We start from the raw sequence: 17,708 nt of genomic DNA on the forward strand, positions 1-17,708 counted from the left end.
AAAGTTCCTATAGTGCTACGAAACTACACAAACCCTCATATGCGGGCTTAGCAGGCGGCGATTGTAAATGCAACGTTTTTCTTTCTTTCTTTTTTTTTAATTTTCACCCTTCGTCCAGAAATAGTTGATCCAAGGAGCAATGTTTATTTCACATTTTCGTGCATGATACGTTCTCGCTTCCAACCACACTTCTTTCTTATTCATTTTATTTTGTCATTAGAAACCTCGTACAGTACGTGTCGTGGGTAACCTAGCAAGATAGATTGAAGCGTCATATAACACCGCATATTTGTTCGTTTAAATTTACAACGATATTTGCGTCCCGCTTTGGCTCGCAGTCAACAGCGCTTAGTAACAGAGCAATCTCTCTCTCGGTGCGTTGCACAACTATCAGCCGATCCGCTCTTTCTTTCATCTCCTGGGCCTGGAATGCATTGGAGAGCTACGCTATTAGGCGAACGCCTGCATCAGTTGTAATTATAGATGGTGGCGAATAGGCAACTACTTGTGTCTATACAGGGCCGGAGTAACTTGGCTCTCTTTAAATGGGCGCCTCGTGGCCACTGACTCCATTTGCGGTATGTGTAATTTGTCGCAACTTCTTTTTTTTCGTTTGTTGATGATTGCCCTTTATGGTTATAGCCTGGAGACTGTACGTAGGATAAGGGAGACAGTAATAGCTTAGCGCACGCTAGCTTTCGTATTGCCTTCTATTAGTAGTGTACTATAGCGTTATACGATTATGAGTAAAGAAAAGACGCCGCAGAGTATATACTATACTTTCCCGAGCAGGTGCGTGGTCTGCTCATTTCATGTACTAATGAGAGATTGCACGAATCGAAATAAACGCGTTATTAATGGTGGTAACTTGAGACCGCTCCTGCGATAATGTTGGCGCTCGCGACTGTGATAAAGTGTAACTATCAGTGACTGGCTCTCTCAAGGCGCGTTCTAACGGATTCTTTTTTTTTTTTTTTTTACATGCTGCTGATATTTTTTTGTGATCCGACACACACTTCGATGTTCGTGTGTTGTTTATTACAGTAGTTAGGTGTTTAATCTTCTGTTTTTCTAAATTATGTTAAGTAGTTTGATTCGCGCGGACTGTTCGTGTGCGTCGCGACAAAAATATGAATTGCGTTCGATTACGTTGGGGTGAAGGGGGAGATATATAAAGTTAAACTACACGAAGAGGGTTTGGGTTGCAATCAGTCAATCACTCGTCAGGGCGTTCAATTTGTTCTTTTATTCCTCACAATTCCATCCAGTTCAAACGACACTGCAAATATATAAATGCGCTAGGCTCGTGGTCGTTGGAATGAAATTTATTAGATAAAGGGAGATTATTTGCCAAATACGAGAAGTCGCTAACGTTACTAACATCTACATTTTTTTTTATTTTATAGATCAAATCTAAAGAAGTCGCACAGACGCAAACAATCTACCAGTAGTAATGCAGGGAAATTTTAAAACAGACTCGAGGGCACGTCAACTGTAGTGCCGTTATCTCTAGCTTCAAATTGGTCCGAGGCCAAACAAGGCACAAATAGCTACCGAGCCTTGAAACCAGAACCGATAAGCATCCCTTTTTTCGCGTCATAAATCATCGTCGTAAGTTCTCGCGTAACTATTTCGTTTCATTTACACTGTTTCGTCGGCCCAGTTTGCTTACATTCAGGCGTCGCCAGTACTGAATAGAGCCTTCTGCAACTTCTTGAGCTCTCTGTTTTCTCGTTATTTTTTATTATTACGTCGAACAGACGCAACCCACACGGCCTTTCCTCTTTAAACACGCCATAGTTTATCATCCGTGGCACGCATACATTAACAAGGAGTAGCCGACTGGCCGTCCAAGTACAAAAGATAAAAGGTAAAAAGTCCTCCCAGACGGTATAACATACTTTCGGAGGCCCAGATGCCTCTGTCGACAAGTCGCGATATTGAGCGGGTGGAATATTTTATGACTCTGCGCCATGAAGATTACGGAGGAGAGATGATTGCTTTCTAATTCTGTGTTCAGCACCGCGAATCAACAGCGGCCGCGAGCGGAGTATACGGACGTGCTGGACGCGGAGAGGGAGACAAAGGTTAGTGTGCGTCGTGGGCCGACTTCGGGGCCTCTGGTTCGTCGGCTAAGACACATGTTACAATTAGTGAGGCGTAATTATTGAGGCGTAATTAGGCGCCTGTTATGACACTCGTTACGTTTACTTTGAAGGAAGTTGAAGGAAGTAAATGCTGCGCCTGTTTTGCAGTGCTGAGAGGTAAAGGTAAAAAAAATCATCGTTCCATGGTAACGGACCACAAACGAGGCGAACAAGTTGCTTCACTCATCACGTGAACACGTATTAAAAAAAAAGGAAATGACAAAAAAAAGGACCTGTGACTGTGAGTACCACACTATTCGTTAAGTTTAATTACTTCGCCCTCCCGTGCTTTTACTTTTTTTATGCGCGACAAAATTTGAGCACCCGGTGCCTAACATACCTCGAGGAGGATAACCTGCATATAGACATCTAAATTTTAACAAAGGTATACTGTAAAGCGGTACAGCTGCGATCTCAGCAAATATATCTCTTCGATAGCCTGAACCCTCCGTACTCTTACGTCACAATGTTAGTCACAATTGCGCTCATAGTTTTTTTTTTTTTTTTAAAGAAAATGAAAATTGGAAATTACGGACAACACTGTGTAGAAGTGGCCACCAACTGCGCATTACAAGACCAGCGCCTGTGGCATAAGTGGTTAAGATGATCGCTTTCCACGCCGAGACTGGGAGGTGACACGGGTTCGAATCCTGTCACCGGCTGTGCTGTCTGAGGTTTTCCCTGGGTTTTCCGAAGACTTTCCAGACGGATGTCGGCACAGTTCCCCCTGAAGTCCGCCCAGGACGCATACTAACCCCCACTGTCCCCCACTCCTTCCTGCTGTCCTCTCTCCATCTGTCCATGTATGTACGGCGCTCATAGCCACAGTTGCTTCGCGGCGCTAACACGAAATTTAAAGAAAAATAACCGCGGCATGATTGGACACTATCTTTGCAGACAAAAACTTGAAAACATTAAGAATTTTAAAAAATGCGCATTGCAAGTCAAGTACGTCGGCAAAACTACATTGCATGCGTATAACACTGGGTCTAAAACAAACGAAGTCGGCTACGTAGTCATCACGACAGCCACAAGCCAGTCGGGAACATAGATCACCGTTGCTCGATAAATTGGGGACTTTTTCCGACCAGACGTCGCCCCGAGCCGTTTTACCGCAGTTTTACTCGCAAATTTAAAAAAAAATTAGCGTTCCCTGTCACACGTACAACGTTGTTGTGCTGGGTTTACGAGCAACAAGCCGTTAAATTGCGTCATCGACATTAACTGCCTGCCTGCTGCTTTACGGTACCTTAAAGAGAGAGGACCCTGGATGAAAGATCGGTTTTATTTTTAAATGCCTCCCTGTTTGTAGTCTGAGGCATTGAATTGTTGCTGGAACGATGCCCGATCGTAATATCAACACATGTTCCAAGAATTGCGGACCAAAAGTGCGCGTGTTGAGAGGAGGAGGTGAAGAACCCGTTACAAAAATCTCTATACTCGTTCATCCGTAATTGCGTATTCTGTAGAGACGCTGAAATAAGCCGCCGATGGCTGCTGTCTTTCACGCTTTCTTCTTTCTTTGGCGACGGAGACTTTAGTGTTGTGTCTGTTTTTCCGTCTCTTCTCCGTGTTAGCCTGGGTGTGGTTAGGTTAGGTTAGGTTAGGTTGGGTTAGGTTGGGTTAGGTTACGTTACGTTACGTTAGCCTCTGATGCAGCTTTATTTGCCTATATACCAGTGGGTGAGTATAGGTACAGCACCTGCTCTTTGGGCGTGACTCCGAGGTGTTGGAATCGAATCCCACTGCCCAAGAAGCACAACATGTTGGCCCAATATTGGACCAATATTGGCAATACCGGCCCAATATTGGCCCAATCTTGTGCCAATATTGGGCCAACATGCTGTGCTACTTGGGTGTCGGTCACTGCCGACCGCTGCGGCGTCGCTCATGATCACAGTTGTCTCGCAACGTAAAGCCGCGAATTAGTATTATCATTATTTTCGTTCACCGAGGTATTCTTTGGGTTAGCTATAGCCGTAGACTAGCCAGTCAATAATATAGACGATTTCAGAAAATCCCAGAGCTCCTTGCACACGCATTGCATTCTGGGTGCTTACTGACTGGGGAACGAAGAATAACCCTTCGCGTTTCGCTTTCGCTGACCTTGAAACGTCGTGAACAATGGACGGGTTAGGGTGGAATCGAAACAGGTTGGAGGCCACCCGTTTCTCTCGTATTAGTAAACTCCCAGAATTGAAAGCGACGCTAAGCACTATGGTATTTTGGGGGAACTCGTCTATTGTCCACACAGTTCCCTCTGAAGTCACCCCAGGATGCGTCCTGTCACCCCCAGCCCCGTCTCGCATACAGCTTCCTTCTGTCCTCTATTTACTCCTATAAGTAATACCGTGAATTAAGGGTGTTGCACGTGGCACGCGTGCTCAGTATGACTAATGCCTGTTGCAAAGGACGGGACACCGAACAGCGGAAATTTGCGAAGCAATCGTTACTAGAGAAATACAGAGCACACATCGAATGCGCTGAGTATCGCCAAGAAACAGACGTTTAACAGTGTATTACAGTATGGACAGTATATTTATTACACCATGTATTTGATATTGTATTACATTCTTGTGCGCCCAGCAGAAGGCACGACGGCACAAAAGCACATTCGACGGTCCATTCGATGGAGGGCCAGAGAGCGAGATTTCTTCTGTCTTTGCCCTTATTGATTTATGTTTATTTTTATTGCTATCAATGCACGTTGAGCTACAAGAAGTGAGCAACCACAATGCCTACCGCGCTGCGCGTGATTCTCAAGAAACGAAAACTCGCAGGTAATGACCCGATTAAGCACTCAAACTCCTCTAACTTTTTGGCTGCCGGATTGTCGTAAAGGGAGAATGCAGTCTTCTTGGTTGTGAGCGATGCTCTTGATGAAGTTGGGAAAGGAGGAAAGGAGACAGAAATAGCTAGGGGAGAAAAAAAAGTCAAAGGTTGAGCTGTGCCAGATATAAGTCTGCGTCCGTCTTTTCTGTTAGTTTTCGGAAAGATAGATGGACTGGAATTAAGTTAAAGAATAACAGTTGATGGAAATAACAGTGGGACTCACACCCTTCTGGACGGCTCGACACATTTTCTCTTACATCCTTGACATTAGATTGTCACATTGCTTGAGAAAGATACCTCCCGACTCGAGTGTGTTTGTGTGAATGTGAGTGTGACTGGAAACAACGTAAGAGAATGTGTTCACGGTGAGTTCGTGTTACCGTGTTTTCTAGCGTGGCTTGGTACGTTTAGTTAGCACTTTTTAAACTCGCGTCTAGAAGGTGTTTCATCTTAATTTCACAGTAATCTGAAGATTTCGTTATCTCGTGAGAAAATCGTCACATTAATGTCACCCACATCCGGGCTTCGCGGGACAAATATTATCTGATTAGTTTACGTTCGATGGACAAAAATTATGCTGCTATAGTTTTCTATGGCAGAAAAAGAAAGTCCTCGTCTTCAACGGTACTTCTCTTATCTTCTTTTAACGGAAGTGTGGAAAAGTCGCGGAAAGACAAATAAAAGTAGACGATTAGAGCCTGAGGTGATGTTCATTGGACGCTCTCTCTCTTTACTTTACTGGACCTCACGAGGTCTAAATTATTCTGCCACCTGCAGCGCATACACAAGTGCAGGTTACGGTTCCTTTCTTCTCAGTTTCTTCTTTCTTCAGTTCTTTTTTTTTTCAGCCGTCATGTTTTGACCGATGGCTTCGTCAAACTGGGTGGGTAAGATCGCACCGTTCAATTTGTGTGCCAAATATTTTCCACGGTACCAAATATATCAGACCACCAATATGTTGCAGAAACATCAAACGCGAAGCACGTGTAATGGTCACCCGTTCTAACTGACCATAAGAACACAAGATGTGATACTTAGATATGCACTATTTCGAAAAATGCTGCGATACATGTGTATTTCAAGTGTTCCTATTATTCACTTTTCTTATGGCTGCTTACTATTATTATAATCACTGTTATCAAATGAGCAATGAGGTGATCATTTAACGTGGCTCGATACCCTGTCCGATTCATCAATCTGTCCAATCACGAGTCACCGTACAGTCGCCTCGCGTGACGTCGAAAAGTCCTCTATCCTTTCTTCTCTGTCACGTCTTTACGTCACGAGTCACGTGCTAGGGGAATAAGCTGCGTCACGGCGTACCCTCTTCCTTCCCTCATTCTCCAGTTCGCTCTTTCCAAGAGTGGAGGCTTTTTGAAAGGTGAAGGAAAGAAATTTGACGGGGGGGGGGGGGGGGGCAAACTCAGTGATCCTTTAATATATGAGCGGATGCTGGACACAACATGCGTTCCTTGGCGGTATGTAGCTTCAAACTCAGGCTAACCACTGGGAGTTGGTGGGCTCGAACCCCACCTCTGGCTCTGGGGTTCCCCTTCCGCTTTCGGGCAACCTTTCCACACAGATAAAGGAAATTCAGTTCCCAGCGAAGTCGGTCCAGGAGGCACACTGACCCTCTTGTCTCCTCTTGCTTCCTGCTTTCCGTTCTGCGCCATTCAACGTCCTGTACACGGCTGTATAGCTACAATTGCTTCGCGGTGTTAACGCGGATTATTTTTATTTATTTACCTCAGTTATAAGGTCACGTTCCTCTCTTCAAGGTTGTTCTCTGCCTGGTTTACCTCCGCAGATGTTGTTTCTTATAATCTCGCACCCGATAAGTCCGGTCGTCGCCCATGTATCCCACGCACTACATATCTGTCTTGTTTTCCTCAGCGACAAAATGCCTATTCTCTCTCTCTCTCTTTCTCCTTCGTCAGCGGACTCGCTCGAGTAGCTTGAACTCCCTGCAGACGTAAACACAACGTCGCTCTTGACCATTTTATCTGTATCGCTAGGCATTTTTCATTCACCTTCTCTGCAAGCCCAGTATGTTGCCTAGTGTGTGTTTTTTTTTCCTTCTTCTTTTGCTGGTGAGAAAAGATGTATATCGAATTGAACAGCAAACACCTCGTCAATGAAGGCTACGTAACCTTCCGAGACGTTTACCACAACGCTGTACAAATGAGAAGGTTGTGTCTTTTCCATTTCGTATGCTAACATCTCCATTTTTTTTTTCTTTTACAAATCAGTCAATCAATCGTATGCTTTCGAAAACCCACCTTAAAAGAACACAGCCTCGCAGTACCATCGTACATTTCTTCTGGTGTTTATTACAAAGACTCGATGCCACATTACAGGACTAATGCGTTCTTAAATTAATTCGTAGCAAAAACGAGTAAGGACTAACCACCTTTCATCTTCGTTTATGTGTATCAACTGTGACATTTTCCTTGTCATCGTAAGTAGTCACCCACTCCCCCTCTGTAATGCTTTTGAAGGTGCAAATAGCATATTACAGCACCTCTGACGTCAGTAACAGGCCTTGCGAGAGAGGGTTCACTGCCGGGGAAAGTGACAGATAAGCGTCAGTGTGTGCAATAGTGCTCTTAATGTGAGTGCAAGAGTATGTTTACTTTCTCGTGGGTAGACATCTGCTGTGTCACGTTGCTTTTGCTCGTGTGTTGTTGTTGTTGTCCACTTGCGTGGGTGGCAGTCAGCCAATAAGACGATAGGATCGAAACCTGACCAAGTCATGGTGTGTGACCAAAAACCCATAGAACAGGGTTCTCGTGGGCAGCGTGCGGAACCTGAACTGAAGCGCCATTTTTTTCCGAACTGGGGTTTAGGGGGTTTGAATCCCTTAAAGCCCCCCAGTGTACTATAGCCAGTAGCCAGTGTACTATACTAACAAAAGATGTATGTACTCATTATTTTACTAACACCTTACTTTGCTTCTCCTGCTTGCGTTGTCATCAACTCCCATACTGCTATAGCATGTTATAACATGTTCACCGTTCGTAGAAAAGTTTGCATCCTGTCCCGTGCACTCCAGCGCATTACCAGAGAATGTTGGCACAACTTTTTCTGCAATGCGCTGAACCGTTATAAACCCGAACATATACCGGTTCGAACCGTTATTTCTGCGCTGCGGGACTGAATCGGAACGGGACCCGTAAGTTTTTCGGTTGGCCACCCTGCGCGTGGGCGTCCATCGCTTCTTCTTTCTCTCAAATATAACGATCGAAGGTTTCAAGTCACGTTACGGAACACCGTGCCTCAGGTGGATGACGTGCACCGTGGCAACTTGTACCGCCCTTCTGCTGACGTCCCCGGGCTGATTTACGGAAACCAGTAACAAATACATATATATATATACATCGTCATCGGATGCCTTTCCCTCTTGGTGCCCCAATAACTTCCCTACAGTGTCAGTTCTTTATTTCCATTACCGTAAGTGCCGCAAGGGCCTCCAGCAAACTACTGGCTCCTAACTAAAGCTACCCTTAAAAGAGTAAATGACACCACATACAACACCGGTACAGCTCATTGGTATTCTTCAAATAAAATAAATACTCAAAAAGAAAAAAGAAAACGACTCGAACTAAGCTCCACACACGGAGTAAAGTGGCTGTGTATCTATCTCCATAGTGTACCTCTTTTGCTCACCACGTGATATTGGTGCCCTATAGTTGCTTTCAATACAACTCTACCTGACTGTACATGCCGGAAAAGGCAAATACATAACCCTGTCACCCTAATTTCTGAGTCGAGTACTATAGCATTGTGTCAGCGCCCTCTGGGGACTGAACGGAAGAATGATTCATCCAATACAGTATCAATTAACTGGCTAAACCATTAAACATTCACGCTGAAGAAACACGGAGTAGCAAACGGAGCAACCTCAGGGACGACTCTCTGTCTTCTACAGCTATACACTGTCCAAAAACACTGACCATGTTCCACACCAGTGGCATGACCATGGAGTGGTGATACCTCTAAGGTCGCGCTGGAGGTGGTGGGTTCGAGTCCTACCACCGACTGTGCTGTCTCAGGTTTTCCCTGGGCTTTCTGTCACACTTTCCGGACGGATGTCGGCATAGCTTTCCATGAAGTCGGCCCAGGACCCCCAATCTTTCCTCCTGTCCCCATCCATACGTCGCTCATAGCCACATTTGCTTCGCGGCGTTAACACGGAGTAAAAAGTGAACATATGTTCCACGGAGTTCCGCAACCTCATTCTATGATATCGAGTATGTGCTCAGTATGTTCTACTTCGTTTCCAATTTCTCCCACCAATGTTTTACCGAAGGGATACTTTGGAGCAGTAGAATGCTGAAAGTAACGCCGTGGAATCGCCCCATTGCTGTATTTTACCTTTATCTGAACTGAACGGCTGAGGAAACGAAAATGAAACAAACTTACCTGACCAGACACGACCACCAACGTCACCGCAAAGGCGCAGCAGAAAATACAACCCCACCGCACGGCGAACGTTGATTCATATTTCATCTCCATACTTTCAACGTGAAGTCTTATATCAAAACACTATTCCAAAGGGGGAACAAACAAAGTCACCACGAGCACAAACGAGCGTAGTCACCGCCCGAACGTCACCGTATTAAGTCAACGTCACTTCGGCGAACGGAATCGTGGTCACCCGTTCCACTCCACATCGTATCTTTTGCCGGCAACTTTCTGCTCGAGCTGCGCTCCCACTGCTCAACTGTTCATGATACTCGGCGCGCGAGTTGTGGGAGCTTTTGCTCCTCGCTCTTTTTTCTGCTCCCTCGCAGCGGGGGAAACGGGAGGAGGAGGAAAGACGTCACCATTTTTTGCGTGTGGCAAGAGGAAGAGATTTAAACGAGGGGCGGTAATACGTAACTGGAAGTGCGAGCTGACGCGGATGTATCCGTTCGAGTTACCGACGTAGAAACTCTGCTGTTTGAAATACACGCGAGAGTAACCCAGCAGGATAGAGCAGATAATAGTGTATCTTAGTATAACGTACGCAGTCGCCTTTTGCGCACGTAACGGATAGCGTGATGGTTCTGGGCAATGCGCAAAGCTCTGCTTGTGTCTTGCGCGGTCGCGCGGAACCACCAACGCTATCCCTTACGTATGCAAAAGCGATAGCGTACGATGTACTAAAACTCTCTAATGTATATAGAAATATGGTTATCTATTACAGCCCCGCGGTTATCTTTCTCTCTGTTATTTCTATTATCTATTATTTCTATCTATTATCTATTACAGCCCCGCGGTTATCTTTCTCTCTGTTATTTCTATTATCTATTATTTCTATCTATTATCTATTACATCCCCGCGGTTAGGTTTCTCGAAGTACATATATGATAAATTAGTGTATATCGTAGTAAAATATTGAGTAGAGTTGCGTGTAACGCAGCAAAGTGTAAGCATCGCACATCGTAGTAAAGTGTATAGAAGTAAGCAAGCTCCGAGATCTAAAAATAACACTTGAATGTTATTGTCGTTGCTTTATTTCGGTGAAGATTGGGTGTTTAGAACAGATAAACAAACGAGCCTTGGCGAGCTCCATTCACACAACCCCTCTCGCTGCATGGCACTGACTCGTTGACATTGGGTGTTCTATCGCCTATCTACACCATCTGCACGCCTAACGGTTACACTTTAATTGCCTAATTTGCTTCCATTTAATTGTACGCCGCTTTCGCTCAGCAGATCTGTGGGCATTAACAATATTACGCGTATTGATACAAAATTAATAAGGTTAATCAATAAATTCCTTCTCTTTGGCAGGATGCAAATATGGCACGTTATTCGGAACACACTCAATACTCATGTGATGGATGAAGCGTCATATATGATTAGCCACTTAATTTCGCTCTATAAAAAGAGAGAGAGAAAAAAAGAAGAAAGAACAGACCCCCGGAGCAACGTAAATTGGAGAGGTTGAACAAACAACAATTGGGATAACAGTGAGTTTACGCCTCACCAACGCCCAAGTAATGATCAGAGGTGAGTGTTTGAATCCCACCACCGGCACTCGACGACTTCCAGGGCATTACCAGGCGTACATTACGTTATACAGGCATGAAAAGAAGATAGCCCTCTTGCTGTGTCACGTGACCTGACAATGCCAATGAGAAGGTGTACCCGCACTTTGGGAGGTCATATTCGCACATTATGGGGTTCCGCGGATACCGAAAGTATATGGTTCTCAGAGCACTGTAGACAGGCACGTAATTTTAAATCGGAAGTCTACTAGGCGACGTCATTCGGATGATCACAAATTCCAACTCTATAATCTTTCCTAAGTACTCTTCGTGCTCGATCCTTCCGGCATTCCTCGTCTTTTTGAAACCGGAAGAAATAAAAGTGTTTCACAATTTAAAGTCAGTCTTGCACGTGCGCGAGGTGTTCTGCATCTTCATTGCAGACAAAACGAGAATTGAACGAAAACAAGTAATGAACAGGGAAGTTAATCTGCACGCATATTCGGGTGACAGCTAAACGTATATGCGTGTTGCGGTGGCTTACATGCGCAGGTATGCAAATAACGCTGACCCGTTTATAGTCCGGATAGGAGAGCCGGCTCCATCTAGCGGGCGACAAGTAGACTAAAATGTTCCTCCTCGTAGGAGTTTCGTTTCACTATAGATTCTCTATAGTTTCACTGCGCTTTCTGGATGGTGCTTTTGTGAAAGCCACATTCGCGTTTTTCTTTTCTCTGTGGCCTCACTGATGAAAGTCAGATCTATAATGTTGGGGTGTGATGCGTTCAAAGAGGTCTGGAATCCATTCGCATGCTGTCCTGCGTTGTGTGCAGATAAGTCCAGCGACTATTTATGCAGAGACCGTGGAGAGCCAGCTCCAAAAATGATATATATCTTGTAAAAATTGATTCTCTAAATTTCTGTATTTATTGTTCTTATTTTTTAATCTGTTACAGATTTTAAAAAAGCTGTGAGAGTAGCACTGATGTCTTTTTTGCGGGAGAGGGGGGTCGGGGTTACGCGGCCAGCCCAAAGAACACACGCGGTCCTCAGGACGTCCCCACAGTGTCATCGTGTCTTCGTCCTTGGAGGTTATCCTCAGGACGTCCTGAGATTAACACTCTCAGACTGTCCGTGAAGAGTCATTCCGGTACGTCCTGTGCCCGTACCTGTGGGTAGCTAGCGAGACGAGAAATATTACTTTGTTCAGTTTACCTGTTCAGACTTTCTAAACACATTTGTTTTCTTTTTGGGCCGATCCTGGGACCTGATTGACATTTTTCTGAAATAAAGGGTGGTCCAGGGTAAAATTCTCTGCATCTAAAAAGGATGACTGTCTATGATAAATGGAGCGCATTACTTGTGGAATGGAGAGAAACGCGCGATTCTGTCCCACTTTTGACTTTCAAAGCTCCTACCTGAACGTCTCAAACCAAAAGGAGCAAGAAACACCGACTTTGCATTGATGTGGACCTAATACTTCAAAATACGGAGGATCGCGTTATAAGCAGTAAACAGTGTCTGTTTTGGCTTCGGAAGAGAATTATAGTACCTCTCGGAGTGGGTTTCTCGGACTCCGTGCCCCTGACAAGATTTTTTTTGTGTCTGTTATATTTCTCTCTGCTTTCTTTTTAAAGCGCTGCACTGGTTGTCGGTTATGAATTGTACTAGAAACAAAAGCGAGATTGTATTGCGGAAGTTAATCAAGATGGATGGAAAAAGAGAAGTTATCAGGACTGCGTCTGGTTTCGTATAAATTATACGCAGAAAAATGAGGTACAGGTGGGTGCAGGTGAAGTCGTCCTCACAAGGTCCTGCGAGTGTTCCAGGTTGACACCCTGAGGATGTGCAGATGACATGACCGGGAGTCCCACTTTAACACGGAGGTAACACTGGGAGGACCAGTTGATAACTTCCTGAGGATGTCATCGTCGTCCGGGGTTGACATCCTGGGGACGATCGCAGGACGTTTTTGTGTTGTTGGGGAGGCGGACGTCCCGTGGGAAAGCGCTTGTTATTAATGGACGACTAATTACTTACCTAAAATTAATTGATTAACTCTCTCCGTTAGATGTTTTCGCGAGAACGCGAGACAGCAGAATTAGAGACGACCATTTATTTGAATCCACTCTCTTTCTCAAGAATCCTGGAACGAGCACGTACTTTGCGATATCAATGACCAAAACTCTGGTATACAAATGAGGCGAAACCAGAACTACGCACTTCTCGAGCGGAGAAACGACGTCGCGAAAGCGGTCTGTCTATCAGCGTTTATTTCAATTAGCTCGCTGGCTACAAAACACGTGACCCTCCGATGCGAATGCCCTTTCCCTCTTTTGCGTTCGAGAAGTGCGTAGTTCTGGTTTCGTCTCATTCGCGATTTATATACAGGGTGCTTCTTTTTAGCTGCAACAAACGTTCGCACCTTTGCGACGATACTTGACGAGAAACGGCTTACAGCCGACTCGTCAAGGGAAGTATAAGAGCGCGCGGCGGCACCGTTACCGGGACAACGACCGTCACTTCTTGCTCAGTCCTTTCGCTCCGTTCAAAAATTTAACTTGATGAAGGCACGAACCTATGCGTGCGTCGCCATCGGAGGGGCTTCCGTCGCTTCGCAGACGGACGCAACGTTCAGACGGACGCATTGAAATAGTGCTGACCAGGCTTTACATGCTCTTTCCCACATGACGTCGGGTAGCCTGTCTGCAAAAATGGCCCAGCTTCTTTTAAAAGTGTGTAACAGATAAAAAAAGACAAACACCCTGTATAAGGGTAAGATATGAATATGTCGGTCCCGTTACTGTTAGGACTGGCTATCCAGTTCACGTAACCTGGGGTAGAATAAATACGAACAGCAAATACCAAAGCCCCGATGAGAGGAGATACAAACCAAGAACAGGAGGTGTCACAACGAAGAAAGAAGAGACAGGCAAGCCACACGTCTCTATACGCACTATATACGCAATGGAATGGGATAGTCACTATACGCAATGGGATTGACAGTGCAAGAAGTAGGTGGTTCAACGCGTACTATGCTTTCAAGTATCTCGCAAGTCCGCATACGGTCTATTTCTGAGGAGCAATGCGGAAAAGTTCGTACGATTTTTAAAATCGCGCTGTTGCATTGGTCGTTAGACGATGACTTGTTTTTCTGACGTGGACGGTTATCCGGGCGGGTCAACGACGACTCCGACGATTGTCATTGTACTTGGAAGCAGCCTTAAAGGACATGTTCTTCATCCTCTACTACGGCGCACTTATACCACAATTTTGCGACACCACAACCACAACACAATTATACCACAACCTTTGCGACATAGAACAGGCGAGGGCAGGCGGCATCTGTAAGGAACGTTGCGAGGAGACGTGCAGCCATGGGGAGGGGTTCTATGTGGACCTTACATGGGTAAGGAGGATTTCACACGCGTTTCCCTTTCCCAAAAGCACTACCAAACGCGCGATTTCGTGGTGGGGGTTTGACCCCCCTAAAACTCCCATATGGCTGCGCCTCCGTTAAATGAAATTTGTTTGCTACACACAAGTACCCATGCTGCAGGGTCAGTTGTTGTGTTTGCGACATTAGGGGAGCTCGGGGTCAACTCTGTGAAGGAGTAATGGGAAGGAAACCCTTCTTCATTAATGGTCTTTGCATATCTGTTCCGCGGGTGCACCGATCGTTTTCCTTGCGTCGTCTTTTAAAATACTAATGGCATGTCTGGATTCCATCCTCCAGATGGACTCGTTCCCGGATACAGCTCTCGGCTACTCCCTGCGGGGGAACTTTTTGAAATACATTTGTGATCCTATAGCTTAGGCGCCATATGTTGTATGGCGTGTAATACCCCTGCCACACGGGTACGTGCCGTTCTATACGGAGATATTTAATGGCATTCGTCCGAATGACATTTTCCGTAATGAGATCGCCACAACTCATTCGCCCATGAAAATACTTACCCTAGCTCCCATTGTCTGAGCACAAGAGCAATTTAAACCTTCCATAAAGCCACTCTATATTGCCCGCCGAGCAAATTATTTTATAAATTACAGGAAAACGGGCAATATTTTTGGCAAAATGCCTGGTGTTGTTAACGATAGCTCTTTTTTTTGCATATTTGCTTTAGGCGTAGACTGCCACCTGACGGACAATATGTCAATAGTTTCCCGAATAGTTTTCGGACATAGTACAAGCAATCGATTATGAAATAAAGGAAATTTTCTCATTTTGTCGGATATTATGGGTATATTCAATCTCTTTGAATACGTTTTCGCTCTTTAAGTATCTCCTACGCGGCTAGTGGAAAACCCGCATCGACATCACCCCGTTTGATGTCATTCCAATGTGACGTCTAGCGCGACTATATCGTAAGAAATGTTATCAGGACCCGACTGACGAATGTCTGTGTGTTCTGTGCGTTTTGCACGGGTATAACTCGATCGCAGATGCCGAAACCACTTCGGCACCTGCGATCCCCATCCCCAATATTTCATCAACAGTTCAATTTATTAAGCAACACGCGAGCCATAAATGAATCTATACAACAACTACATGAGCCTCCAACCGACACTTGCAACATGCATCCACCCCATGTCTTTTTTTTTTTTTTCGAAATTAAATAAACATATGGAGAAGCCGTCGACCTGGCGGCTCAGAAACCGCGTCCCTACAGTCCAACAGTCTTGTTTGATGATATCGCCACCTCGCGGCACTTTATACCCTGCGTCTATAAACAGCATCCAATGAAAATGTGCTAGCTCAAGATGAATGACCATATACTCTATTATCTCTGTTATAAAGGGAGATTACAACCACACCCGATTGGCAACGTTATATGCAAGAAGCTTCGATAACAAATGCCTGCTTGGAAGTTATGTGGTTTGTTTGTATCTTTAATGCACACATCGCTTCCTATACAACCAAGATGATGTTGATAGCATCTATGATGCATACCTGTATACTACCTGTACCTCGTTACGGTATAAGAGGGTATTTGTTTTGACCATGCAACGTTACATAAAATGGATGAGAGGCTATATTTGGAACATCAGCACAGAGAACTGGAGACGTGGATGAACTCTCGAGCTCAGGTTGTTCGATATATATATATATATTTGGACGGCAAGGTAATTGTTCCTGGCACCGTTATGTCGAATGTTACATTGTTACTTCTATTCATGATATTGACCTCGATTGCGGTTGAATGCATCCTTGGCCATTACGTACACCTGTTTCTGTTGAAGTTGATGAATATGTCGTTTGTAAGAATGAATAAGAGCGCCGCAACCGATATTCTGTAAAGAGAAGACTTCATTTTATTGATTGTCTGGTCTCACAACTGTGTTGTGAACACTAAGTGCGAACTCCATCTTAGTGCGATCTGCTGACACCGTATTTTGTAGATCTGTAGTGTGCTGTATTGTTTTCCCGCTCTATTGATTGAGTGCCCGTGAGAATGTGAGGGATCCCGCTGTGATTTGTTTTGATTGCTGTGAGGATTTTGATTCAGAGTGTGTAATAGCTACATAGTTTTTGCAATGGAGCAGGTAGCACCCATGGTGGGTTGCTGAAAGCTCCAAGGATTAATTTATTTTATTAATTTATTAACTAACTAACTAACTAACTAACTTATTACTTCAATCGCGGCGTTAAGTATGAAATGAATATTAAATATGACAACAGAACGGATGTAACAGAAGGTATTATTTTATGATAAAAGAAGGAAGGAATGCTTAAGGCTCGAATGCTCGTGCCACGAAACTGATGATGACCGTCGTGATGATGAGGGTGATTATTTATTTTTCTTCTCTCGCGCGTACCTATTAATATCACGAAGCTGAAACTGCGTGGAGGAGAGAGATTTTTTGATGCAGTTCCAAATGAGGGTGCTCCTAAGGGTCCCGTGTTCCTAAAGGGTGCAAAAACAGTGGTGTCGCCTGGAAGGTGCAACTCTGTGTTCAAGATTTTCGGGAGTGGCCTCTCTCCTCCTGAGCCTAAACCTCTGCAGCGGAACACATCTCTTCATTTCGATTATGTTTTGACGGCTCCCAACTTGAGGACTGACTCTTTACGTATCTTCAGGAGGTGACATATTTATACTGAAGGGGCTGCGGAACTTCGATTTTTGCGGTTCATTTCATCGCAAGTGCACGCGCTGCACTGCTTGTCATGATTTTGAGGACAGGTTTTTCTTATTTTTCTTCTTTTTTTTTGATACCTGGAAGATGTTTCAGCATTCGCGGTACCATTTTTTTTCTTCTTTTCAACATGCTTCTTTTGCTGTAAAGCTTGGACTACAGGTTGACATGGATTCAAATAATCCTCTTTTATATACATACATGTATCGTGTGGCATAACATGAGGTCGCAACAACTTTTAAGCTTGCCACTGTAGACTGAAAAACACCCTTATGGGTGTAAGTGGCTTGTCCTCTAACTCGCACCACTTTTTACACCATATGGTCTGGAACACCCTTTTTAGAGAGTGTATTCTATGTAAAACATCCTTTGTAAGGGTACTTTTCCTTGAAAATGCTTTCTTTTGCGCTTTACTTTTACACCTTTCAAAAGGGTGTAAGCTCCCGCGGCAGCATGCCGAGCCATGCAGTCCGACGTTTTTGCTTGTATGGCAACAACCACCCTAGAGACGGCACAGTTCCAGCCGTGGTTCCACCGCAGAACCCAAACTGGAGCGCAGCGCGTCACTGGCAACCATCATCATCCAACAACACTGTGAGTGAACAAAAAAAAAACAATT

The 17,708-nt window shown here is 44.7% G+C and overlaps 1 protein-coding gene across 3 annotated transcripts in view; it reads right to left on the bottom strand.

Moving 5' to 3' along the window:
• LOC135397302 (SPARC-related modular calcium-binding protein 2-like) overlaps positions 1–9,719 on the bottom strand; it is a 65,709-nt gene extending 55,990 nt beyond the window's left edge. For all 3 annotated transcript variants that reach the window (XM_064628783.1, XM_064628782.1, XM_064628781.1), the window contains exon 1: positions 9,402–9,719. In XM_064628783.1, the coding sequence (XP_064484853.1) occupies positions 9,402–9,494 (93 nt within the window). In that variant the 5' untranslated portion in view covers positions 9,495–9,719. The remainder of the gene's footprint in view (positions 1–9,401) is intronic.
• Between the last annotated feature and the right edge of the window lie 7,989 nt (positions 9,720–17,708).

The sequence above is a fragment of the Ornithodoros turicata genome, chromosome 6 (assembly GCF_037126465.1).
Source record: "Ornithodoros turicata isolate Travis chromosome 6, ASM3712646v1, whole genome shotgun sequence".
Taxonomy (NCBI): Eukaryota; Metazoa; Arthropoda; class Arachnida; order Ixodida; family Argasidae; genus Ornithodoros; species Ornithodoros turicata.